The 25,961-nt window shown below is 35.6% G+C and overlaps 1 protein-coding gene across 2 annotated transcripts in view; it reads left to right on the top strand.

The window, feature by feature from the left end:
- CACNA1D (calcium voltage-gated channel subunit alpha1 D) overlaps positions 1-25,961 on the top strand; it is a 197,469-nt gene that overhangs the window by 79,840 nt on the left and 91,668 nt on the right. The window contains exons 8-9 of one of the 2 annotated variants that reach the window (XM_075053572.1): positions 10,521-10,624; positions 22,219-22,388. In XM_075053572.1, coding sequence (XP_074909673.1) covers positions 10,521-10,624; positions 22,219-22,388 — 274 coding nt within the window. Of the gene's footprint in view, positions 1-9,919; positions 10,024-10,520; positions 10,625-22,218; positions 22,389-25,961 lie in introns of both variants that reach the window. The other variant, XM_075053574.1, reaches the window with a different exon arrangement.

Genomic DNA, 25,961 nt, shown 5'->3' with positions numbered 1-25,961 from the left:
GTAAGCTTGGCTTAAAAATTCTCCAAGCATCAATAATGGTTTTTCTTATGCATATCTATTATAGATCGAGGGCTTGATCCTGCTACTGCTAGGCACCCTTCAGGTCCTGGTGATTCACATGGACATCCTGCTGCTCACCAGTTTGCATCTGAATCCCATATGTCCTATTACTTTTCAGAGTGTCTTCATTTGGCTACTTTTCTCTCTCTAACTTGTATGTAACAGGATAGCATGTATTACGTGTTTCATCCACAAAAAATATGACTCCTTAGTGCCAAATGCTAGACTTGGCTATAAAGGTTAAGGGGTAGTGTCCTTGTTTTCACCAGCAAGTGCAGCGTGTGTGTTCCCAAATTGTACGATATGTTTGTGGCTGCACATCTGTACATCATCTCCATTTATATCAGGACTGTGTTTATTCCCAGTCACAGTCCTTCCTGTTTGTTCTCCAGCCCTAACTGAAGGCTTATGCTATTAGTTTTGGATCCCAGTGCAGTCCTTGTTATTGGCAAAGTGGCAGCTTCTGTGTGCCCATGTTTTTAATGCTCTGGCTCACATTCTAAAGCTGAGAGCATAGTATTCTTTGCTTCATTTTCAATTTATGCTAGCAAGCACTCAGGAATTACAAAATCTGAGTCTGCATTTGCATATCTGGCTCTAGATTTTTTCCCATGTCTTTCAAACATCAAGATTTATAGTCTATTAATGGCAAACACATATTTTGTAAATTGCTTTTTATTTTTAGCTATTTCACTTGATATGTAGGAAGACACATAATGAGGAGCAGTACTTGCCAGTAAAACCCCCAATTTTCCCATGAGTACCAAAATTATCACATTTAATTCTTCTTGGTTTCACCATAGTGAAGTTATCTTGAGTAACTACGCTTGAATAATCTACACTGACACTACTGTAACTTGAATGAGAGATGGGCAGGGTGTCTGTGAAACAAACTACTTCATGTAAGGGGTTGCCAGCACAGTTGATTCAATGATGGAGCAACTGTATTAGTGGCTACTGAATTTTAATAAGTCAATTTAAGGACATACTAGTTCAAATATTAACAGCTCCTCAGTTCTCTGACACCTAGCTAGCACTATTCAGATTGATTTGGAGATTTTTGAGATTGAAGCACTCAAACTGAAATTGCTGAATGATAGTACATTGATGTCTTACATGGTTTTGCCTATTAATACACCTACTGGTACGTTAACAAGATATTCTCTCAAGGATTAATGTTTAAAATACACAATTCATTACTTGAAATGTCTAAGCAATCTCAAACATATCTAAAACTTGCATAAGGTTTAAGGAAAGACGTGTTGGGTTTTTTTAATATACCCTGTACTAATATGTCCGCTTCTTAAAACTGTGTCCTATCAAACTACTGTTTGATAGTAACGTTATCATCAAAGAAATACTTCATTCATAATTCTGCTGCTTTTATAACAAAAAAAAGTATGGACTTAGAAATCTGTTTCTTGCTTTAGGAATTAAGCTTTATATGCTCCACTATACCCCTTGAAGCTTCTTAGAACAATTGAAGAAAATCAATCATCTCTCTAACACCGTCTGTTTAGGCTGCACTGTGCTTTTGTGTATGTCTAGTATGCAAGTGTCTACTCAGCCATTGCATTAATGTTACTGGAAGTAACATATCAAGATAGAAAAGACTGTATCAATATTTCTTTAAATGTATTTCCATAACCAAGTAAAAGAGCTATGGCTTCCTTACTAGCTTTCCAATACTACAAGATGACTTTCTTTATTGTGCATAAACTAAAAGGTAGAAAATCACTATATGTTTTTTTTTTTTAACTGGATGAGAATTTGAAAAAATCATTATAATTCCCACATAAACCTATGTGTAGAAAAGGAAATAATTGCAATAATAAAACAAAGCAGTCTCTTGATTTTTTAGAATGTCAATCAGATGATCAGGAACTCAGACAATCTTCTAATCATGTCACTTTTTAGAATGCTCCTAGTTCAAGAATCTTAAAGGACAGCCTACTCAGAAGTATTATAGGGGAATATAATGTACTTGAAACCAGCTGATGTGCAGCCAAAGATTTTTCTGCAACACAAGCAAATATATCTCAGAAGAAAACCCCTTGGCTCAGGCACAAAATATATTATTAGTCCATAAACAAAAAGTTGCAAATCTGTTTGAAGTATTATCAAAACTGTCATCAGAGTGCTAAGCAGGAATCTCTAAAATTTATCTTTCAAAAAATGTGACCAACAGTCAAATAACCAATAATACTCTAGAACTTTGAATTGAATGATTTAATAAACCAGTGGGAAACTACTACTTTGGGTGATTTAAGTCATATTTGTCCCATTACAGCTGCAGATATGGAAGACATATTATTGCATCCAAATAATAACTTGTCAGCAATGAATTTTGGCTTATAGTCTGGGAGAAGTCAGAGAACGCTTGACAGCTTTTTTTTTCCCTTTGTAAATCAGTTGCAAATATTCAGCAGTGTTAAAAATTGTCAGGAAATAAGCTCAAAAAATCTTAGATAATGTTTATTTCTACCTACATCTGTTATGTACTAAGGATAGCTTAATGCTATTCTCTTAGCATCACTCAACACCACTCACAGGTCACATAAGGGAGACTCTTCAGTGAAACAAGTCAGCTCATCCCCAAAGGCATTGATGTGCTAGATGCACAGTGCTCCCAGCCTTTGATGACTACATAGCCTGAAATTTAACACATGATATCCAGCTGGAGAAAGAGTGATAGAAATTTTGGATGACAGTATTAATATACTGCTTAAATCACACTTAAGAGCCAGGGATTGCAGGCAGGATTTTTTAAATTTGCATGTTAATTACTTGAATCCAATTTAATGTTAAAATCTAGCTTAATGCCCCCCCCTTTTAGGTAATAATTTGGACTAATTACTTTTTGTGTTCTCTAGATATAAAAAAGCTCTGAATCAACCAATTTTAGATTGCAAAGAGACAAGACTTGTATTTCCAATAAATGAGAAACCTCAGAAAGAGAGAAAAGGGATGATCAAATTCAGACATGGAAACAGAGCTACCAAGCCAAGGAATATACATATTAAAAGTTTGAATTAGCATCAAAAGGGATGATCATATAATTTTTTTCAAATGAGCATCTTAACACGAAGACCCCACCTGAGGAGGATTTTAAACTACCTCACAGGGAAATATCTTTCCCATGAAGTGAACTTGATTTATTTTGACAAGATATCTAGTATTTCAGTCATAGCTGACTGCTGACCTGTACTGCAGCCAAAGCATGGAACTAATTTCTTGTCATAGATCATTGCAAATACTCAAAAGAACATACTATTTCTCCCCAGAAAGTTTAAATAAAATGGATAGAAATTAGATTAGAAGTAGGCTAGACTTTAGGTAGTGCTAAGAACTCTACTAGCTGAACAGCTAGAGTTTCTTCCAAAAACTTTGCCACAAGAAGCAAACAATCCTTTAAAAACCATCCTAGTTCCCAGATGGTCCCAAGGTAACCCTTTAGTAGATAAATTCAGATCTACGTTCAGTATTGGGGTTTTGTTCATTGCTTCTACATAAAGTAAGGTGACAATTTTACATCATCACTCCGAATAGTACATGCTATTATGCTTACACTTTTTTGTACCCAGCATATGGGAAATATTAAATACATCCAATTATTATATAATGTTGTAGGGTACGGGTATAGGTGGCATAGCAGATACGAAAAGAAAAAAGTATTTAGTACATATTACCATTACATATTGCATTGTAGCTAAATATTTAAAATAAACTCACTGTTCATCACATTAGTTAATTAATTTCAATAGTTTTTTGAGCCCTTAGATTTAACAAACTCAAATAGTACATAGGTTTTATAAATTTCTTATGTGAAATAACTTTGGGCAATATAGATAAATACGTAGAAGCACTAACAAATTGTTAATCCTAAATTAACATGCTGCAACCAATGAAGGAATCAAACACTTCCATTTTGTTATACCTGGAATATAGGTTCTGTTAAGTCCGGTAGAGTCCTCCCACAATCCAACAGAAAACTTTCTTTGGGTTACTATTTTGTAGAGGCTCTTCATTTTGTTATGGTAGTGTCCACTTGCTCTGGAGATTCAACCTGGGACAGCTACCCGAAAAAGAGAAAATAATTTCTTAACAGTTACATTTGACATCTAGGCTTTCCTTGGAACAATTATTTGATGTCCCACCCTCCAGTTAAAGACAGTAAGCTGATTAATGAAATGCCACTAACAGTAATTAGCTAAAATAGAATTAGATGCAAAATAAAGTATCTGAATGAAGAAAAAAAAGACCTGCATCTAAACTTATTGCTAATCAATATTAGGAAAAAAAAAGGCAATCAGATTTTGAAGAATAAATGCTTTATGTGAGTACCTAAATTATATACTTCATTAACTAACAATGGATAGAGAAGGTAGAAATTGAGGTCTGTTCAGATAGATCAAAGCAAATTAATAAAACTGAAGCAGTGTCTTACAAGTTGAGGTTTAAGTTGAGAGAATCACTTACATGTGTCCTATATGCAACTTTATAGCACGGTTTACATAGAGAAGATGGGGGCCAAATTTAGAGGTGATTAATTATGAGGCTGTCTAGGTACTGTAACAGTTTTTCACTTCTCCAAGGGATATGTTTCTCTTTAGGCCTACCTTAATGCCCAACCTGTGGAATTCTGATTTTCTAGTTGTGGCTATACTGAAATGCTTAACAAAGCAGTGGTCTCTGAGTTCACATCCCACCAGTGTATCTCTCTGCTCATTTCTGTGTCAGCAGTACAACAAAGTTGAGTCTGGCCAACCAGGAGAATGTCAGGGAAATCTTTACTTTAACTCCAGAACCCAGATAAGATTGAATATAAAATTACATGCTTTTACAAACCAACCTGGAGGCTGCTATGCTTCAAGCACAGCCTGTTTTAAGTCAGCTTTAAGTTAACTCCACTTCAGCCAAGAATATCCCAGGACACAACCTTTGAAGCTAGAAGGCTTTGACAAGCTGTCTGGTATGCTCTAAAATGAGTAGAATAAATAGCCTGTGATCTGAGGTTTTGTGAACCTACATTGTATGCTTCAAAGAATGCAGGATTAGTCCCATTTCACAAAATACTGATTTTAGAAGGATTGTTACATCTGTCAAGAGACCGAGTTTGTCAGTCTTAATAATTTTTAAGATGATTTGGTAGATTATATGTAACAATAAATAAACCCACCAGTTATGTGTCTATTGGAATGTTATAAAAAGAGGAAGTTAAAACTGAAACCTAAGGAAACTAAAAAACTTAAAAATTAAGCGAGTTTGAAACATTGTGGAAAATAATTCAAAATAGGTTCGTGCATCAGCACATTATATCTGCAATAGTACAAATGCAGAATTAGAGGTGTTACTGCATTGCTTATCATTGTCCCCAGTTAGGGCTTTTAATTAATCTAAGCCCTACATACAAAGAACTTGCAACAATTTTCAGTAAAACAGTACCAGGTATACATATAAGACCTTGATCTGTATGCAACTGCATGTGAGGATTTTACTCACAATTACCACAGATAGGGATAAATTAGAGGTTTTAATGATTTCTAATTGATGTTTTTAGATTGGAGTGTGCCATGTCCTGCTGTGTAATACTAAAGGTTACGTCTGCTGTAAATTTGGCTTTCTCCCTGTTTCACTTCAGAGTCTTGATCTCTGATAATCTACACTGCATTGTAATGAGAGTTGACTCCAGCTACATCATAGCTAACAAGATAATTCACTCCAAATGCCGGATGAGCCAGTTTCAGACTGTAGCAAGTTTGTTCTATCAGCTCGATAATTTTTCAAGACTTTGAAGACATATACTCACACACATATACATGTAAATATAAAAAGCCAAATATTCAATGAAAATTAATTGATCTTCACCAGTTTAACTTGCACAGAGTAACTTTTCTCCAGATCTGGTAGCATCAACAAAAGGGCCCTTTTAAAAGGAATTCTGAACTGTTAGTTACTGTGTCACTCATGAAAGGGATAGGAAGAGCTTCAGAGTTCAGTTCAAAATTTTTTTCAAACATGTTTAAACATACTAATCCAATTTAACATCTGTATGAAAGGAGTGAAAATGCCAGACCATAGCCAAAAGTGGCATCTATGGAGAATAAGCCTTTTTAAACACTTAACTGAGTAGTACACCTCTATTGTTATGGTGAAACAGAATTAAGTGATACGAAAAATACTTTGTCCTTCATATCATTCATCATCTCGTCTGTCCTCTGGTTGATGTGATGGGCAAACTAATTAGAACTGAAATCCAAACAGTAAGACTAGCTCTGGAAAAAGGCACAAAGAATGGCAAGAAGGATGGTACTCGAGGCTGTTTTTGCAATAGGTGTTCTGAATGCTAGAAGCTTAATGGACTAGAAAAGAGATGGGACAAGTCCATTGAGAGCCATTAAATAAATATGACACCTCCTTTGGTATAGTACATCCCTGAGCCACAGAAGGTGGGAGTCTTACAAGACTTTTGGCTGAGGATTTGAGACATGATATTGCCTAGATTTCGTGGTGTTATTTTAGCATAGTTCAGGGGCTTTTATTGTTTATGTTTCTTAGCTGCAACTTCCAATGCATCTGGAATTTGTGTCTTCGTAACTCATTCTTCTGCACTTTGGGTAAGAAGTCAGCATTAATCCTTTCAATTGAAAATACCTTGTTTCTGAGGAAGGAGATTTTCCTGTGCTCATATATTAACAAGCTCTGCCTCATTTTTTAATCAGAAGGCAAATTGACTCCTTTAATCTTTCTTTAATTGAAAGTTATGGAAAATGCCACTTGACATGCATGAAATGAGCAGCAAAGTTTTCCAAAAGGAATGGACTTCTTTTTATACTTCATCCCTGGTATTAATGCAATCAGAAATATTACTTCATTAATAGAAATTACAATGCATTACTTGAATAGAGTTTAATTGTCTCCAGAATTAAATGGTAACATTCTTGAGTAGATGCAGTTTCAGGCTGTTGCTTTTAGGAATTCAATCTTAGATTAGTGCCAAGGTGTTCTACTAGATTAAGGATTCCTGAGTTAGGTATGCTTTTGAATTAGTTCAGCATCTGCTGAAATCAAAGCATTTTTTCTAGCACTGGTTAGCTGCAGTTTCCAATTTTTACATCACAGGGCATCAGTCCTAGATGGATTAGTCTAAAACAATGGGCTTAAAATCAAACTATATGAATGAGAAGGAATTTTTTTCATATGTTATGTACTATAAAGTGAATGAAGGAAATGCAAATCACAGTTGCCTATGCTAATAGAGCATGGAAATTTCAACTTTGCTCCTGGGTTACTAAGTTAACATAATGCTTGGCTTCTTGAATATGTGCTCTTTGTGAGCAAAAAGAGTGTATCAGGTTGGATTGCAGTGATTCCCAGAGCTCTTTTTTTCTCAAAGTAAAATTGCAAATATTATTCTTCCAGGTTTTTAAAAAAGATTGATAGCAGGAAAATGTTGGCATCCACACCAGATGAATTTATGCCTTCATTCTGAACTCTGGTGACTTACAGATGACTGTTTGCTAATGGTATAGTTCAGTTAGATGCAAAATGCATTCATAGGTATTTGAATATAATCAAAACATTCACTCTTATCAGCTATTGTTAGACAAACACTTTGCCTGTATCATATGAATCATTTCTATGAAGCAAACTCAATTCTAAAGTAATAAATTAATTATGAATATGCATTTTAAAAAACCATTGAGTAAATTTTATTCCTAAACCTTGAGGCCAGATGCCTACAATTGAAAGAAGATGGAAAGGGCAACATACACTGGGACAAAGCAGAAATTCAGTCTGGCCAATAGGGTATTTTAGTTAATATCTGAGCCTCTTCATTGTTGAGACTTCTCAAATGTAGGGGACTTTCTCTGAAGGAATGGGCATGAATGATAAAAAACAAAACACCACAACCGATCTCCTTAGCATAGACACCTGACATGCTAAGTACTGCTAAAAGTATTGCACAGGAGACTAAATATAAGTAGGTAAGTATAATGACAGCATTATGAAAGACTTTATTTTCCATATGAATATGCTGTTGCAGAATTGGACTATGGAAACATGGGATCTTTTAAAATTGAAGGTAATGATCCCAGCTTTTCTGAATGGCTATAACCCTTCTCCATTTTAATTTCTCCAAAATATAGTTTTATTGAAATTAAAAGGAAAAAAATCCAAATGAAAGATATATTTTGCATTTTCCTTTTTTTTCCTAGCAAGTCTAAGTAATTTTAAGATATTTTCAGTACCTCAGTTCAATTACTAAAGTATTTTAAAAGATGATACACAGAGAGATTATTTTAAAGGATGCATGAAGAAGTTGTGTAAAATAACACTCTTTCTTTACTTAGGAAGTTCGTTTAGTTAGTATAAAGTGGCATTATTACAGATCACCATTGAATAAAACTGCCTATAGGTCTTAACCTGCAAAGACTTAATGCGTGTGCTTATATCTAACTATCCAGAGGACCACTTTGCAGAAACTGAAATTATGATACATTTTTAAAAGATAGAGAAAAAAATAAAATAAGTAGTACAGTTTGAAAAACTTTTGTTCCCATGTTTAATATGTCTATTCCAACAGAGATGTTAAGGACAGGAGTCAAACTTGACTATCAATAGAGCTCAAAGCCTAATCACAAGTTTCAGATACAACAAATACAACAGCATTCACAGAAGAGGAAAAAGGTTTGCCCAAAAATTGTTCTATAATATCCATATGGATATCCTAAAATATCCTTATCGATATCAAGACCATATCCAGTCTTAAATGCTCATGCAATTTTTGTCTGCAGAATTTTCATGGCTAAAAATCATCTTAAGGAGAATCTAATGCAAACTTGTCAGTATAAACAAAAAAGCCAGAACAATTCCTCTCCCACAAAAGACATTTCCAAGAAGTTCCAAGTCAGAATTTTAACTTATCAAAATGTCTTTTTGCACCTGAATGCTACCCACAAAAACAATTTCCCTGTGTTTGAAAAATACCTGTTTTTCTGAATAGGCTTTTTTGGATTTTCGTGGATATGTTTAAGTCCATCTTCTGATAAGTATAATGAGCTTGCTATGAATAGACAGTGGAAAAGGTCTTTATAGAAAAGCTTGTGTGAGTCTATAAAGAATGTATTTGAAGCTCAGGTACTTCGGCCTTACTTTAAAAACAAAACCCAACAAAACTGTAACAACTTTTAAAACTTCATTAACCTTGATCTTGATATATTTTTTTCAGAAGTGTTTCTGGAATATTTCCATGTTTCCAATATGTTTCTAAAATTTGAATTCAATTTTTCATTTTCCTCAAATTGTGTTCATGTTTTTACAGAAATTCATTCTCATGTATTTCTTTTTGAATTAATTTAAAATGTCTGACTGCATCCAGTTGTAGTATTTCAGGAAAAAAATATTGAAATTCCATGTTACAGAAAAAATAATATCGCTTGTACTGTTGAGATACCCATTACTGTTTCTTTTCTCAAAGGATCATTCATGTAGCTAGGATAGATATGAAATAAAAATCCTAATATTTCAATATACTTTGTAAACATCTTTTTCATTAGTGAAATTTGAAATTTAGTTCATGTTCTAGGTGTTAAAGAACAGAACTGTTGCAGTGATCCCTTTAAGTTTGGTAATATTTTTGATCTGAATGCTAGGTTCACTCAGTATTTTGTTTTAGAGCATGTATTAGAAATGCAAAGTGAATGTGGCCAGTGCCTTCATTCTTGTATTGTTCCTTGAATACTGACTGAATGCATAAAATGCTATCTCACCTGAATGATTAAATTCTCTTTTTCTCTGACTCTTCACTGCTGTTACTACAGTAATCTACTCTATAAGATCATCTTATTTCTTGCAGATGAATGATGCTATGGGATTTGAATTGCCATGGGTGTATTTTGTCAGTCTCGTCATCTTTGGGTCATTTTTCGTACTAAATCTTGTTCTTGGTGTATTGAGCGGGTAAGCATACACCTTTTTCATCATGAAGGCAGAGTCCTGAATTCAGTTGCCATGAACACACAGGTTATTTTATACAGGTGAGACTTCAGTTGTGATGACATCTTTTAATAAACCTCTATTTCTTCCTCCTCTAATTAGAACAGAAACAGTTTTCCGTAGTTATCATATAAATAACATACAAATACCAAAATCAGAGTTCAGATGTACCAGTATATATTCTTCATGTCCATCCTTGTGGCAAAACTATAGAAAGGACTAATAATTCTCCTGCACTTATTTAAATGTTATTTTAAATCATCTTCTAAGGCATCATATCTACAACATAATTTGGGTAAGTAAAGAAGTTAAACAAATGTTCATTGATTTTATTTTTTTTTTTAAGAACTGAATAAGCCATAAACTTTCAGTGTTGAAACCTACGTGATCTGGCAGCTGCAAAAAGGACTCTGCTGTTTAATGAATGACTGAATCATAACTTATTTCCTTACATTTTACAGGTAAATGATGCAATAGGATGTGAGTGGCCATGGATCTATTTTGTTAGTCTTATCATCCTTGGCTCATTTTTCGTACTTAACCTGGTTCTTGGTGTACTTAGTGGGTAAGCAGTTGAGTTAACATTGTGTATGCTACTGCTATTTGTAAGATGGCCTCTGCATTTACTCAAGCTTCTCAGTGATGGCTTTTTTGCATGCACTTGAGATTCTTATGTCATCCTACCAGTGTTTGCTCTTTTGACTGAACTGTGTGATTCTAGTGCCTGTATCTGTCTGACATCATGTTCACCATGCTTGCCAAAAATATTCATTAAATGAGGCACTAATCTCCTTATCCTATAATGTTCCTGCAGGGAGAAACATTATTTTGGACACAGAGATGGGTGGTATACCTGTACAAATATTCTCCCCTATAGTTACAGACAAGTGTCCTTTTCTGAAAGCCCAACTTTTGCTTTTGTTCAAATATCCATAAAGTAATTGAAGTGTTATTTGTGTTTACCAGTCACATTGCAAAATATTTTTAATGGGTGTCTCAAGTTCTGTCTTACAGAAAGAGTATGACTAGGTTATGTTGACACAAAGTGTTCAGTGCTTCATGTATTGTATAGCTGTGTACTGCTGTGACAACCTGCACCAGCAAGCTGATATATTTATCAATAATCAAGTATCAATTTTATATACTTGTTAGTGGGAGGTTGTCACAGGTTTTTGTTGGTTTGTGTACTCTGGATTCCAGCCAAGAACTAAAGTGGCGTCAGTTTTAGCTGTATAATGTGGTTTAAAACTGTAGGTTATGGCAACAGTTTGCAAGGTTTTCTACTTAAAAAGCCCCCTTACTGAGGTTACAACTCCACTTCCTTTGCCAGTTCCTGGTTTCTAGCACACTTGAGCTTGGGAAACTCCAGTTTATGGTAAAGATATTTTCTAATAAATAAATAAAAGATCCTGCTAGCATTTGAATACTAAAAGAAAATTATTATACTTGTATGTATTAACTTTTAGTTATACAACAAACAATATTCTGGCAATCTTAGGCAAGCTGTGCCATCTTTGTTAGCCAACAGAAAAATTTCTCTTGCATAGAAAGCATCCTGACACCGTAGTTGGTGGTGTCATCAGACTGCTAATTGTGTGCACAGCCCTATTCATGGCTTTGCCACATTGTACATTAGATTTGAAAGGAATTATAATGCATTATTACATTCCTGGAAATCGGGCAATCTAACAGTATTTCCAGTTACTGATATGATAACTACATTACAAGAGCATTTTTATCTGATGAGTGGTTTTACAGTGTGTTTTTTAAAATCATAAGTCATTTATCTGTGATAGATTGCTGTTGCACACAGGTAACTAGGGAAAGCAGAGTTTTGCTTTACTGTCAGAATCGCTTTACAAAGCGGATGTTTAAAAGCAAAGAGGTAGTGCTAAAAACACATTGCTGATTTTTAGATTTAATTTCTACCTTCTAAGACCTACCCAGTAAAGTCTGATTTATAGTCATATCAACTTTGTTTTATTCAGAGACAAATGTGTAAATTGTTGCAAAACTAAAGGCCCAGCTTTCATGTCACAGCCATACTGGACAAAAGAAATAAGAAAGAAAAGGACAGATAAACGAGGGTAGTTGTGGTGTAATTTATTTCTTCTTTTGATGCTGTTACCTAATGTTGCTGTGTGACTAGACTTCCCACTAAAGTCATTAGAGGATTAGGTTTTCACAGTTCCTTTCCCTGGCCCTTAAGAAGGTCATAAGAAGCAATTAGTTTTCTTCCTGTTGTGCAGAGATGTCCTGTGGTAACAGTTAACTAAATATTCCCCTTTTCCCTTGCATGACTCCAATTGTTATTGGTTTCAGACTTTAACATTTTTAAAAATAATTTGTGGGGAAAGTAATGCCAGATTTGGTATTCTGTTGCACATGTTCATTTCTACTGAAGCTTTGGAAATTTAGAGACACCCTCACAGCTAAGCTTTACATTTGATTTAATATATTTAAAATACTTTATAAGGTTTGCAACTTTATGATATGTATGATATTTGTTGAAATATGGAGTTGTTCTTTAGATGCTGTTACAATGCAGGGGAATAGGTGTCCCCTTGTCCTTGGGTTTCATTCTGCAGACAAGAAATCACCACTGATTTCTAGGTATTGCTTAATCTGTAGAGCTCTAATGCTCTTCAGAACCATTGCTGGCTTGCCTTCGATTTCCAGTGAACAGAAATGGCAGTGTCAAGTGTGATGTGAACTCTTCTTAAATTCATAAAGTCATTCATTCCTAAATTTATTTTCTGTCATAGTGTCACCTAACTGCAGTGTCACTAGAGTGCTCAGGGTGCTTGATGAATTGTTTGAATCCATGTTTGCCCTAAATACATGAAAGACCCTTCCTAACATTCCATTTTTGTGTCTTCTATGCTGAAGAAAATGATACTAGTGAACTGAGATGTGAATATAAATATCACCAAAGATTGATGTTGAGAGCTGAAGGAGAAAGGAAAAGAAAGGATTCCTAAAAGATACATATCATACCAAACTAATGTTTGGTACATAAGTGAAGAAAATGTCCTGGCATATTTGTTTGAAACTCTGACAAGGACCAGTGTGAAATACTGTTACACTGATTTATTATGATCACTAAATGCCATTTGTATATAAATAATAAATATTTTTCACATATTTTCTGTTTAGACCTACCTGTCTAAATTTTATGGCTAAAAATGATGTACTACTAAAATCCTATGGCTGTGTTTGTATTCCTTAGTAGAAAGCCAATATTTTTCATTCTGAGCCAGGCATTGAATATGTAACACATGCATTCTTTGGTTTTTTTATGAGTTACTAGCTTTTACGTTTTATGCTCTTAAAACCGTAGCATGAAACTTGGTTTATGATAAATCTACAAAGAAAGTTAAATTTTACTAAACCAATCAAACTTCAAGAATGCAAAAATTATGCCAACTTACTTGAAAAGCATGGCTTTGCATACAGATTTTGGAAATAGAATCTGAATGCCTAATACACCTTTTCTGTATGAAAGTGTTACTTCCTGTAATATCAAGTTATGCTGTGTACATTTAAATCTGCCTGCTGTTTTGATCTGTTTGCAGTTTTAAAATATTCATTCATTCTCTTTGCACTCCTTTGTTACTCTGTGACCATCTGCCCCTTTGTATTTCTGTAATGCCTTTTGTGCACTGCATGTTTGATGTATTTAGATACTGTACAAATGGATGAGAATGATGATTTGGGAGATCTTTTGTTTTACGTCTAGCCATTTCTGAAGGTGAGTATTTCCTGGAGGTCCATGTCAGTTTTTACCTGGTGAAGGTGACATTCTTAAAAATAGAGTTCATATTTTTCATAGCAGATGCGTAAATTAATGGAAATAATGTGTGTGTGGAATCTGCATGTGGTAAATTTTTTAATTTCTGCATGGAAGCTGACTGTGGAGATATTTTGTTTTCTAAATACACCCTTGAATTACAAGGGTGGAGGGAATTCATAGGCTTGAGGTAATTCAGCTTTTTCAAAATACTCTAATTTTTACTATGTATTAGACACTAATATTATTCACATTATTCTCAAAGTGAATTCTCAATTGAAAAGCTATTTCAGTTTGCAGGACTCTACAGGAAAAGGCATTCTAGAAAAAGACTCCAGGTCAGGTTTTAGAAATGGCTCCAAATCCAGCTCAGACTGTAGTTCCATCTCAGAAATTATGGACCCAGCTTTAAAAAAGACACCGGAAATGGTTCCAGCTCCAGCAATGACCTGTACAAATTGTCCTAGAGCCAGCTCTAGAGACGCTTTCCAGAAATGGGCTCTAGATTCAGCTCTACAAAGGGATTGTGAGATAAACATCTCTAGAGCAGCTTTAGTAAAGGCCTCTACAAAGAGCTCCAGAAAGGGCTATGGGAAAGGGCTCCAGAACATGCTCTAAATCCATCTCCCATAAATGGCTGGGCAACTGAGCCTAGATCCAGCTCTGGAAAAGACCTCAAGAAATGGCCCTGTCCTGCTCTGGGAAAGGGCTCTAAGATTGGCCTAAGATCTATTTCTGGAAAGTGCTTTAGAAATGGCTCTAGAGCCAACTATAGATACGGCTCTAGGAAAGGGCTCTAGTGATGGCTCTTGGTCTGACTTCAACAGAGGGTTCTGAAGAAGGTGATAACTTTGGCCTGAGAACAGAGTTGACAAACAGCTCCTCCCCAAACATTTTAGAAAAAAAAAATTGGCTCTAGATCCAGCTCCAGAAATGTGTCTGGTAATGTGTCTGGAAGTGTGGTTCAAAACATGTGCATGTTAGTAATTTCTTTCAACACAGTGAATTTCTTAGGAATCTAGCTGGACACCTGGAACTGTCAGCTGATCTTTCACCATAAGACTGCATTTTTGAATTCTTTCAATATTTGGAAATACAGAGAAAAATGCTTGCAGCTCTGGAAAGCTGCCATAGGTGTACTCAGATATCTTTGCATTTTCATTATCTTGGGCTGGTCTGCATTTTGCTCATTCACATTACAAATTTAAATCTGTGTGTGGCTCCAAATAATTGTTTTAGCTCCTAGAAATGCAGGGCGATGATGACATGGTCACATTCTATTTTGATTGCTATATCTTTTGAGCCAGAAGCAGGGAGTGGGTTCAGTCTGTAAGAGATACTAGAGGATCTTTATTTCCTTTGTAAAAATTCCACTGCTTGTGATGCAAGGATTAGGCACTGCATCTTTGGGGCAACTTCAGACTTGGTGGAATGGCAGAGAAATTGCCACGGAGGAGCTGCCCAGCAATTCTAGCTCTGTAAAGGGTGGTGGACTGCTTCAAGAGCCTTTTTCACATGTAGCTTTGGTTACATACAGTGTGTGTAACAGGCATATACTGGGCCTGTGTTCTCTGAAGTCATGAAATACTAGGCGTGGAAATTGGGAGCTGAGGACAGACCTCCTCCAAATATTCCAGGATAAAAGACCAGAGCATATCATGACTATTGGCGCAAGAGACAGCGAACTGAAATTAGGAAATTACAAATGATAAAATTAAGGTTATTAGAAATTAACATGTAAAGCTAAACCTTAAAAAAGTAAGGGAATTGAAAGATACTCACCCCCCCGAAAGTACCTTTAAAATTGTGTTGAAAGTTAAAATAAATATGCCAGTAATTTAGCATGTATTAAACTGTTTTACTATGAACAGAGAAAATAATGAATTATAAAACTTCATAACTTATTTATCAAGAGGCATGGCTTTTAATGATGCATAATAATCTATTCCTGAAGATAGCCCTTATCACTAGGGGATGGCTTCCGCTGACGGCATTTTCTACTTAAGGCATTAGTATTTCTTTGGGTAGCCATGGGAACAAATAAGACCTTTCAAATACACTTTAATAAATCTCTGTAAGTTGAATTTATTGCCTTACTAAAGGACAGCAAAGCATAAGCTTTGACATGTCCTTACATACATCCTCCTACATGCAAGTCTTGCAGGTTACTAAGAGAATGTTAATTTTTTCCATTTCTTTCCCACAGTATTATTTGCAATGTATGTACATAATGTTTCTAAAAGCTAAGGGTACGTACCCATCCATGCTAATGTCATGGCAATATCTGTCAATTAATGTCATATAAAATATGTTGGCACAGATAACCTTATACACCCAAGAACTGTTGTCTAAAGTATATATGGAAAAAATTGTAGAAAAAGACATTTGAATAATGATGCACTAAATAGAAAACGGCAGTGAACTGTCATCCATAGTCTTTCAGCAAAAGAGAAATGAACTGGTTTTGACAGTGTTCCTTTTCACAGCAGAGGGAAGGCTTAGTAGAATAAAAAAGTTATGGATAAAAATTTAACTCCCTCACATAGATAAACAGAATATACATTCAAAAAGAGGAGAGGGACTTCAGCTCTAGATCTCAGCAGGTTATAAGCTAAAGCAGGTTCTTTTTGATTGCTGTGTGGCTGGTAAAAATAAAGCTCAAACACAAATAGATATGAAACAAGGAAATATTATCCTTGATTGATCAATTGAATATACTAACAAAAAATAATCAGCAAATACTTTCAGCTGTATACAGCAGTAACTAACCAACTGCTTTAGACAGAGACCACCAAAGTCAATGGGAGTAGTTCAGTATTCTAGAATGAGAACTGATTTTATTTCAGTCCTGTTTGAACTTATCATACCAAGGCTTCTTAAGGATTAGTCCTGCGAGATGCTTGCTGATCAGCTACTGCCAGGTTACAAACCACATCAGTTTCCAAAACTGTGTTGACGGTGCACATCGCGATGGTCAGGTGAATACACTCTGCGTTATGGTCCCGTGCTCAGTACTGCCAGTTCTTCCGCTAAGAAATCCAGTGTGTCCTGAGCCAAACAGGTCTCTACTCAGGACAGAATGAGCACATCTTAATATATAGATATAATAACAGTCTGAAACATCAGATCTTAGGTTTTTTTGCTCTATCAAGTTAGTCCCTATCTTGCTGTTCCCCCAGACCATCTCATTGCATTCATGTGCACTCTGGCACAAAATGTTGTACAGGCCCTCTGCTACACAGAGGTTGTGCTGGAGCCATTGAATATAAATTTTATCAATTGCTAACGAACTATATAGAAATAAATGTGGGTCGGTAACACTGGTTTGCATTTCCCCATCAAGAACCCAATGCTCCTTGCTCAAGGAAAATTCCTGCTAGAATTTTTTTGTGTGCTGCAGAAATAATTCTACAGCGTTCAGCCTATGAGTTTTTATTATCTCTAAAAGAAGAGGTAACAATGATGTATACAAATATCCAGCAATTAAAGATGTGATGTTACTTAATCTTTTTTATGTTTCTCTAAATCTGTTACACATTACACCCAGCTGCGAGCTGTTGTCTGTGCTCATCTATACAGTTTGAGCAGTTTGAGTTCTCTGATTTGATTCTGCTAATTTGTTGGTTGGTATGGTTACCACTGTGTGAAACCTCTTCTGTGAGTCTGGTGGCCAACACTGTACTCCTGTGAGTACATTTTTGTTATTATGTGACTGTGCTCTGTGAATAAATGAGAGTCTAGGATGTCTGGGTGACAGTTCTACATATAGCATTAGCATAACACTTTCCACATTCCAGACCCTGTGTGCAGTAAGTTGCACACTGCAGTAGATGAATTCTCTCTCTCACTGCATTTGCAGTGACACAGAGGGGCAGTCATATAGCCAATGAAGAATTAGTGTGCTGGTTTATGCTTGGACATTGAAGGCAACTGTTTATTTCCTATCATCAATGCCTAGTGATGCACAGGAAGTACAGCAACACTCATGTTGCTGCACAAGCCCCCTTATGAAAAATGTCTAGCCTTTAGCATGGAAGAACTTTCAGCGGATAGGAAGCCAGTATAGGTGTCTCCTTAGTTATTATGTCTGTGAATTACAGTGAGAAGGGACAAATTGTCATCTTAGGATTTTTGGTTAATATAACCCTGCCTCAAATTAAGGTGTGAGAACCAGAGAGCTGTAATTGAGTCCCAGTAGGTACTCCTTGCTGCCACCTCTAACCTGTTGTATCCAGCCATTCCCACCAGATGCATACCAGCAGAAGTTATTTCGCTCTGTTGAAGAAAGAAAAACCTGGCATGAAAATAATTGCCCCAGACTATTGAAGCATGACCTCAAACCCTGCATTTTATATGCTTCAGCCTCAACAACCATTGATGATGATGGTGGTGTGCCTAAACAGGGAACTGAGATCATCTTTCTGCAGAAACACAAGGAGTTTTGGAGCAATAGAAATAAAACTTGCATTTTATATAGTAGTTTAGTTATCACTAAGAATAAGTTAGATTATGTAGGTGAGTCTCTATAGAATGCTTTATTTTGCAAGTGATGTCTCCTTTCTGCTGCAGATGCAATTGACTGAGTTATTTATGCTATGGCTGCAATTTGAAGCTTTACTCAGTTTATAGGATATTGTCATATGCTGCAATTTTTAGTCGTATTTAGCTAGATCAAAATTAGGCTGGCTAGGGCTTGGTCGTCTGATTTATTTGCATTTGTGGTGAAACCAAAAACTGAATTGCCTCCATCTACATAGCAATAGACTGTTTTGAAGAAAAGATATTTTTGAAGGCAAACAGATAATTATACAAGGTGGTATTATAAAAGTTATGCAGGTCCACTTTATAAGATTCTTCAGAAGTAGAGATTTGCAAAAAGCTCTTTCTAGACCTGCTAGCCTAAAGTCTTAATTTTGAAGCATATTATCCTTTAAATGATGAGACAATAGTAGTCTTGGCTTTTTCTAGTTGTTGAAATTAGGACAAAAACATGTTCACTGAGTCCTATGCTTTATGAAAACTACTTAAATCCATTTTATTTTTAAACTGCAATTTTATAGGCAATAGGCCTGATTTTAATTTTATATATGCTGATGTCAAATCAGAATAGCTCCTCAGGATTTTTCAGTTTGCAACTTGGGTGGAGACTGATTCAAAACGTATTTTAGTGGAAAGGTCCTTATGAATGCTAGCATAGTCACAACAGCCCTTTGAATACAATTTTTGTCAGTTTAGTCAATGAACAGTCCCCCCACCCCCACCCCCCCAAATATACACTTTCAAATGCCAGATCCAGGTCATTTTGTCAATCCAGCATGTAACGTGTATTTTGAAGTTAGCTTTTAGCACAGGCATTTGTGAAACCAAATATTGACAGAGCTTGAGTCCACTTACCACAATTAAGGTGCCACTTCCTAAGCCTGTCAGTTTCATAGGCTTCTGCACTGAGTACTGGGCTGATGACAGTCGGGGAGGCCGCTTCAGACCATTAGTCTAACCATGGTGGTACCTATGCTGCCTGCACAACCAAAAGCTTTTTCTTTCTGCCCTGGACCCAGCCTAGCTCTCCATAGCTGTGAAATGCTGCACAAGCAGCTTTCTTATTCCTCCTTCCAGGAGAACAGCCGATGTCTATATATCTGTGTCTAAATATTCAAATATCTTGTCTAAATTTCTTTGTCAGAAGCTTTAAAAAGCCAATGCCTTTTCCTCATCGCACCCCCATCGTCTTTTTCAAATAACTTCTAGTTTCTTGGGAAAAAAATGCTTTTGTTCTGCTAACAAGAAACTCATTACATTCCAATTCCATTTAATTCCGCTTTCTTATTCGTGGTATTTCAGTAAAAGGAAATATGTACATATGTGCATCTGAGGGATGTCACTTCATTGTGACTCTGGTAGAAAAAAATACCATAGAGCCAGATTCCTCCCTCCCCTAAAGAAAATGCAGTGTTCTCAGGGTTATACTTCCTTGCAAACAGTCAGGTTTTAAAAATAAAAGTAAAATTTTTAAATATCATGGAAATTAAACACCATTGGATCTCCCCCTACTAATAAATTGCAGCAGCATTTAACAAGACAAAGTCTGACTTCTATGCTGTGTAGTAAAGGGAAAGGTCATAGTTAGCTGTGTATATAAAAACTGTGTTTAATTCTCTGCATGCAGCCATTTTAATGTAAAGTCAAAGTTAAAAGTTGGTTCAGTCATGGATGAAGTGCTGTTGAAAGTATCAGCCTTACCAACTGTTTCATTTTCAAATAATTTCTTTCACTTCACTCCATAAAATAACAGCAACTTTCATTTTACTTTACCCACACACATCACATATCCTTCACCCTAATGAAAAACACCCAAAGAACTTAACTGAACAAAACATGAATACTCAGTAAAAGCTAGCAAGGCTTGTTACATCTGATTTCATACTATGCCGTGATAGTTCTTTTTTCAAAGATACTGCGTATGGCATGAGAGTCACGAGTATGTTGCCTCAATCAGATGTAAAGGATGTACTGTCTCTGAGAGAGCTTAAACCCACCATTCCAGAAACCAAACAATTTCTTATAGGCTTGTGACATCATCTGCCAAAACAATGAAATCTTTTTCTTTTTCTTGTTTTTTTTTTAAAAAAAAACAATTATCCCTCAGAGAGATCTGTTGAGCTCGCTGTCTTTCACAAGCATTTTTGTGAAGAGATGGCCTTTTGAAGGACCTTGTCCTTGGATGCTAGGTGAAGGGTAGCAAATGCAAAGCAAGCACTGGCATTCTTCAGCTTCATTACAGTGCCATCAGATGGAACAGGATGATCTCCACATGCCAAACCAAATTTTTGTTGAATTAAGTCCTCAACTGAAAAAGGTGTAGTGCCTGCCTCTTGGCTTTTGCAACAGAAAGCTTTTTAGCTTCCACAACATAACATGAAAAAAACCCCCCAAAATCTGTATGTATGTAAAGAGTTTAACTCTTAAATTTACTAATGTCAAAGCAGAAATTTAATGTTTAAAAGATGTGCTTGAAGGCTGTAAAAAAACTATAAAAATAAAATAAAAAAAACCTGGAGAGATTATATTTTTGCAATTCCAAATAAGTAATGTCTTCCACTGACCTGAAATACCACGTTGAAAAATTATAAGACTTTCTATTATCCTGCTGTATTTTGTTAGCAGGGCAACATCATATTGATAATTGTGTTCACCTTGTTAAAATATTTTGTAAGTCTCACACTAATTTCCTAATATTTTTCCACTTGAAAAAGGATATTATTCAGTGTCTTAATAAATTTCCCCTTGAGAGTGGTTAATTGGGGAATATTTTCAAGTGAAAGTTCACAATAAATAAAGGCATTGCAAATTCATAGTAAATGAAATTACTATAGCCATTTTTTAGGTTTAATTTCAGCTCTATTGTAAGATTAACAGGTTAATCAGAACAAGCTTGATTTTAAATCCTGAATCAGTACATAGTTACAATACAGTTCAAAAGATGCTTGCCTACCCCTAATCATACCTATTGATACTCGGATAAACTAGAAAATGTTTGATCCTTCTAGTGAAGGGAGTTACATGTTTGGAGCTGTGTATCACACCAAATGTTGTAATAATGTTGGCATGTGAAATGTCATGGTACAAGAATTTACTTGATAATTGTCTTGAGTCATATGTCATTAGGGAATCATAGACTCATGGGGTAATTCAGGTTGGAAGAGACCTCAGTAGGCCATTTTATCCAATCTCCTTCTCAAAGAGAATGACTTAATTATTTTAATTATCATTCCATGAGAATTTAAGGATTGACCCAAATCACGAACTAAACTAGACAGACAATCAAATATACTGTCTTGAGATTGGGACAATGAGACAGAGGATTCAGTTTATATAAAAGGGTGTGTTTCTGATCTGTGAGATCGGGATTTCTAGGTTCTGTTACGGAAAGCAAAGGGGCAAAATATCCACATCTTAAACAACACAGGTGTCTATGCATGATGTAATTGAGAAAGCCCATTAGTGGAATTCTGTGAACCATGCACTGAAATAAGTATGTTTGGACATGGGCAATAAACTGTGGCTGGAAGAGGAAGGATTTTAGAAATGGCTGCCAGAATTTCTTTCTCCAATATGTGAAGAGTCAAGAATACTGCCTGTTTTTCAGTTAAATCTTAAAAGCTGTGGACGTTTTGATGTAATGGGATAGGGATTTGCCATGACTTCTTTGCACCACTGTCTTGTTTTCAAGGAAGCTCTCAAATCGTCAGTGTAGTTTATTCAGTTCATTTTCTATGTCAGTATGTTATTCTGCAATGTCAAGACCTAGGCCAAAATGCCTGGGAGTTTGACAATCAGGGTTTTTTTTCTGCTTTATTTGAATTTGATAGAGAATTTTCCAAGGAAAGAGAAAAAGCCAAGGCCCGAGGGGACTTTCAGAAGCTACGTGAAAAACAGCAGCTTGAAGAAGATCTGAAGGGATATTTAGACTGGATTACACAGGCAGAAGACATTGACCCTGAGAATGATGAAGAGGTTGATGAAGAAGGCAAGCGGAACAGTACGTGTTCTTTACTCTGTACTACTTCTGTGTGGGACAGTTTGACTGCTTTTAAGGGTGTTAGACGGGGGTGAATACAGCCTATCTGATGTAGCCTGTGATTTCCAGTTTGCAAAAATGTTTGTTAGCAGGGTAATCTTGTCCGTTAATATATTGATGCTTAGTCATGGAAAATAGTTCAGAATCTTACAACAAAATTCTGCTCTGAGCTGTCCATGTCAAAATCATTGTCTGCATACAATCATTACTGAGACTTAAAAATTTTGCTTTATTTGTGTTCTGTAAAAAGTTAGTGCTTACAAGCAACATGCCACTAAGTGTCATTTTAAATCCTTAGTGAAGAAGAATACGTGTTTGCCTGTAGGTGCATGCAATAGAAAAAATAATAATATGAAAAGCTTAAAAAACATGACCAAAACTACAGTCAAGAAACAACCTTGTGCTAATAGTGAGGATTTTTTTGAGATTTGAAGTAGGGAAGTGACTTTCTGGATCTTTCTTTTTGATATTCAAGAAAACTATATAAAATCTTTTTTTTACTAGATGTATTAACTGAGTGTGAAATAAATGAAAGCTTGTGAGATTTTTGTTTGACACTAAGAAATATAATTATCACTTACTTACAATATATTTATTCGATAGTAGTGTATAGAGTATTATGGGAAAGGTAATTTATGCTGTAGTGGCCCTCTAGTGCTTCTGACCTGAGTCCTAATGCAAAGGAACAAGTTAGTTTCATGATATTGCAACAACTGCAAAAGTTATAATAGATTTCTCTGTCAGAAATTTTGAGTAAGGGTAGTATTTTAATGCCATAGTTTAGCAGAGATTATTTTAGCCTCTTAGCCATGTTTACATAGTAGTGGTTAAAATTTTCCTGAGAACTTTAGGTGCTGTACATAAATGAGAACATGGATTCAGGATGTGGCTTATGATTTAATACTAAATGTAAGATTAAAGTCCAAATTTCAGTATATATACTAATGCTAAATAGCACCTTATTATTCACGTGATACTCCAGAAAGTCATGGTATTTATTCATTTAGATACCAGAGTATATAGAAGAAAATGCACCTGCAAGTGGTTTGTCAAAGGCAACTCAGAATATTATTTTCTGTGTTGAAGTAATACATTATTACTGTTCTTTTTCTTTAGTGCTGCTAATTTGTTGTGAACTATTTTTTTAAACCATAGTACTTTTCAGATGTAGTAAAATAGTGAAAATTACGTGGTTTGGTATTGAGGTATCTGTTTTTAAACTTATCTCTGTATTGCATGTAGTGAAGTTTTAAAAAATCTTTATATTTTTGAGTTTCAGAATTTTATTAGTCCTTTAGTTTGCAATAAAAGCAGAGTATGAATCTGTGTTACTGACTGGAAGGAAGCAATGACTTTATGAGAGGCTGGAAGGCAACTTGTGGGTTGATGTTGATGCCAGCATCACCCAGAAAAGAATAATTTATGTCTATATAAAAATCTGTAGCACAGAGTTTTTATCTTGAGCAGAGCAAAAAGGCCAAAGAGTTCACTACACTTTGATATTGCTACTAATGTTGTGTGGAAGGAATACATAAACGGTGGGTTTGAGTATCAGTATAAAAGCCTAAGACTGAGAAGTAAAAGATTGCACACTTTATGGAGCAAATACACTTTGTACCAGACTGCCATGCAGATTTGTAGGTGACGCTGAATTTGCACAGAGCATTGGACAACCATGCTGTCAGCTATGGTGCTGATGGACTTGGTTTGTGTGTCTGCAGGTGAAATCCCAGGAACTTCTTCCATCCTGTTCAAATTGGATGTTTCTTAATGTGCTGCAAAAGAACCATTTGCTCCAGTGTTCCTTGAACAGTTTCTAGGTCATATAGGCCTTTCATAAATCAAAAATACTTGTTTACATAGTTGTTGATTTTGAGAGAGCTTTTGGCTCTAAACTGTTAACTTAGACATAATTTTAGGGTAAGTTAAGAGTTGGAGGAGACTTGCAGAGTAAAATTAGGAGAAGGAAAGTAATTAAAGGAACTTTAAAGCAAATCCCAATAGTTTATTTTCAGGCACGAATATGTATTTTGAGTGGAAATTTCCAGCGAATAGGCAATCTCCTAGCACTCCTGGGTTTGTGCACGTGCTTAAATATGTGGTTTGGAATTTCATTTTTAATGTCAGCTGCAAGACACTGTAAAGGAAAAAGGGTTGCTGAATTTCTCCACCTCCTTGCATTCCAGACATGCTCTGCTGCATATCACATTGCATGGGGAGGTATGATGAGAGACAGCACAAGCTATCTATCCAGTTATTCTGTGGGAAGATTTTGTTTTAGGAGCATAGTTATGAAAATGAGACACCTGTTTGGGAGTCAGGTAAAATTTAGCTAGTTATCACCAAGTTAATAATCTTGAGTAGCAAGCTTAGGAAGTAAATTTAGTCCCCATATACTGGTGATGTGTTTCTAGAACTGTCTTTGAAGCATAAGGTAGGGCTGGGTCCCAAGATAGGCAGAATAATCATTTTCAGGCTTCTAGGCATCTAGCTACATCCCTACTTTGAATTCCTGAACCTCTGGGTGATCAAGATTACTGCTGATTTATGGTGATGGAAGATCACCATAATGCTCTTCAACGATGTAGAGCCGCTCTGGATTTAGGATACAGAAGATCTCTTCTCTCTATGGCAGGAAAAGGTACAGATTTCAAAGGCAGCTATATCAGTGATTAATAGCTTCTTACATAATCCATTAAAAATGTAGTTTAGGTTCCTGCAACCCCAGCATTTTTAAATTTCTAACCAGAGAAGTCATTAAGTCATTTATATATGAACCCCCTGTATTCATACATCTCTGTTGCTGATAGTGGGCAGGTATTCAGTGCTGTTGAATAATGGAGTATCTTTTAACTACTAGAATTGTAAATATGCCTCTAGTAAAAGTTAAGTCTTTATTATAAACTAATAGCTAGTTACCCTGAAGTCGATGAAAAAAACTTCCATTGACTTCAAAGCATTGCGAATTTAACTCAAAATGCAAAAATCAGTGGGAGGTGAGGGGTTTAGCTCTGATAAGTTATGCTGCGGGTAACTTCAATTTGTTTTGCCTAACGTTGCTTGTGTTGTATATATGCACACATTTTTATTTTTTGCGTTGCAACTGCTGCCACCTACTGTGTAAATGCTGGGATTACATGTACTTAACGCGAAGGGGTTACATTGGCTGACTTAATGGAAGAGAAGAAGAAGAGCAGACTTAGTTGCTTTGGTCGTTCTTCCAATAAACATGGTAAAACATGTTCTGATTTGCAGTTGAACTTTCTTTTGTGCCAATACTGCATCTAATGTGTTAGCTTTTGAAAGCACATATTGTATGCATTTTCTGTAACAAAGACATATACATCTTTAGCATGTAGACACTCATGCATGCAGTTCTGCTGTTTTAAGTGCATGTTTGAAATAGACTGGTGCTGCAGTGCTCTACCTTCCTAAAGTGTAGTCTTTAATTTGTTTAGCTTTCCACTGAAGTTTCTTTCTCTGTGATGTTCTTGTTGAAGCATAGGTTTTCTTTTTCAAAAGTCAGGTAAAACA

This window comes from Buteo buteo, chromosome 21, assembly GCF_964188355.1.
Source record: "Buteo buteo chromosome 21, bButBut1.hap1.1, whole genome shotgun sequence".
Taxonomy (NCBI): Eukaryota; Metazoa; Chordata; class Aves; order Accipitriformes; family Accipitridae; genus Buteo; species Buteo buteo.
Note: the sequence above shows the minus strand (reverse complement) of the source record. Positions and strands in the feature narration are given on the sequence as shown.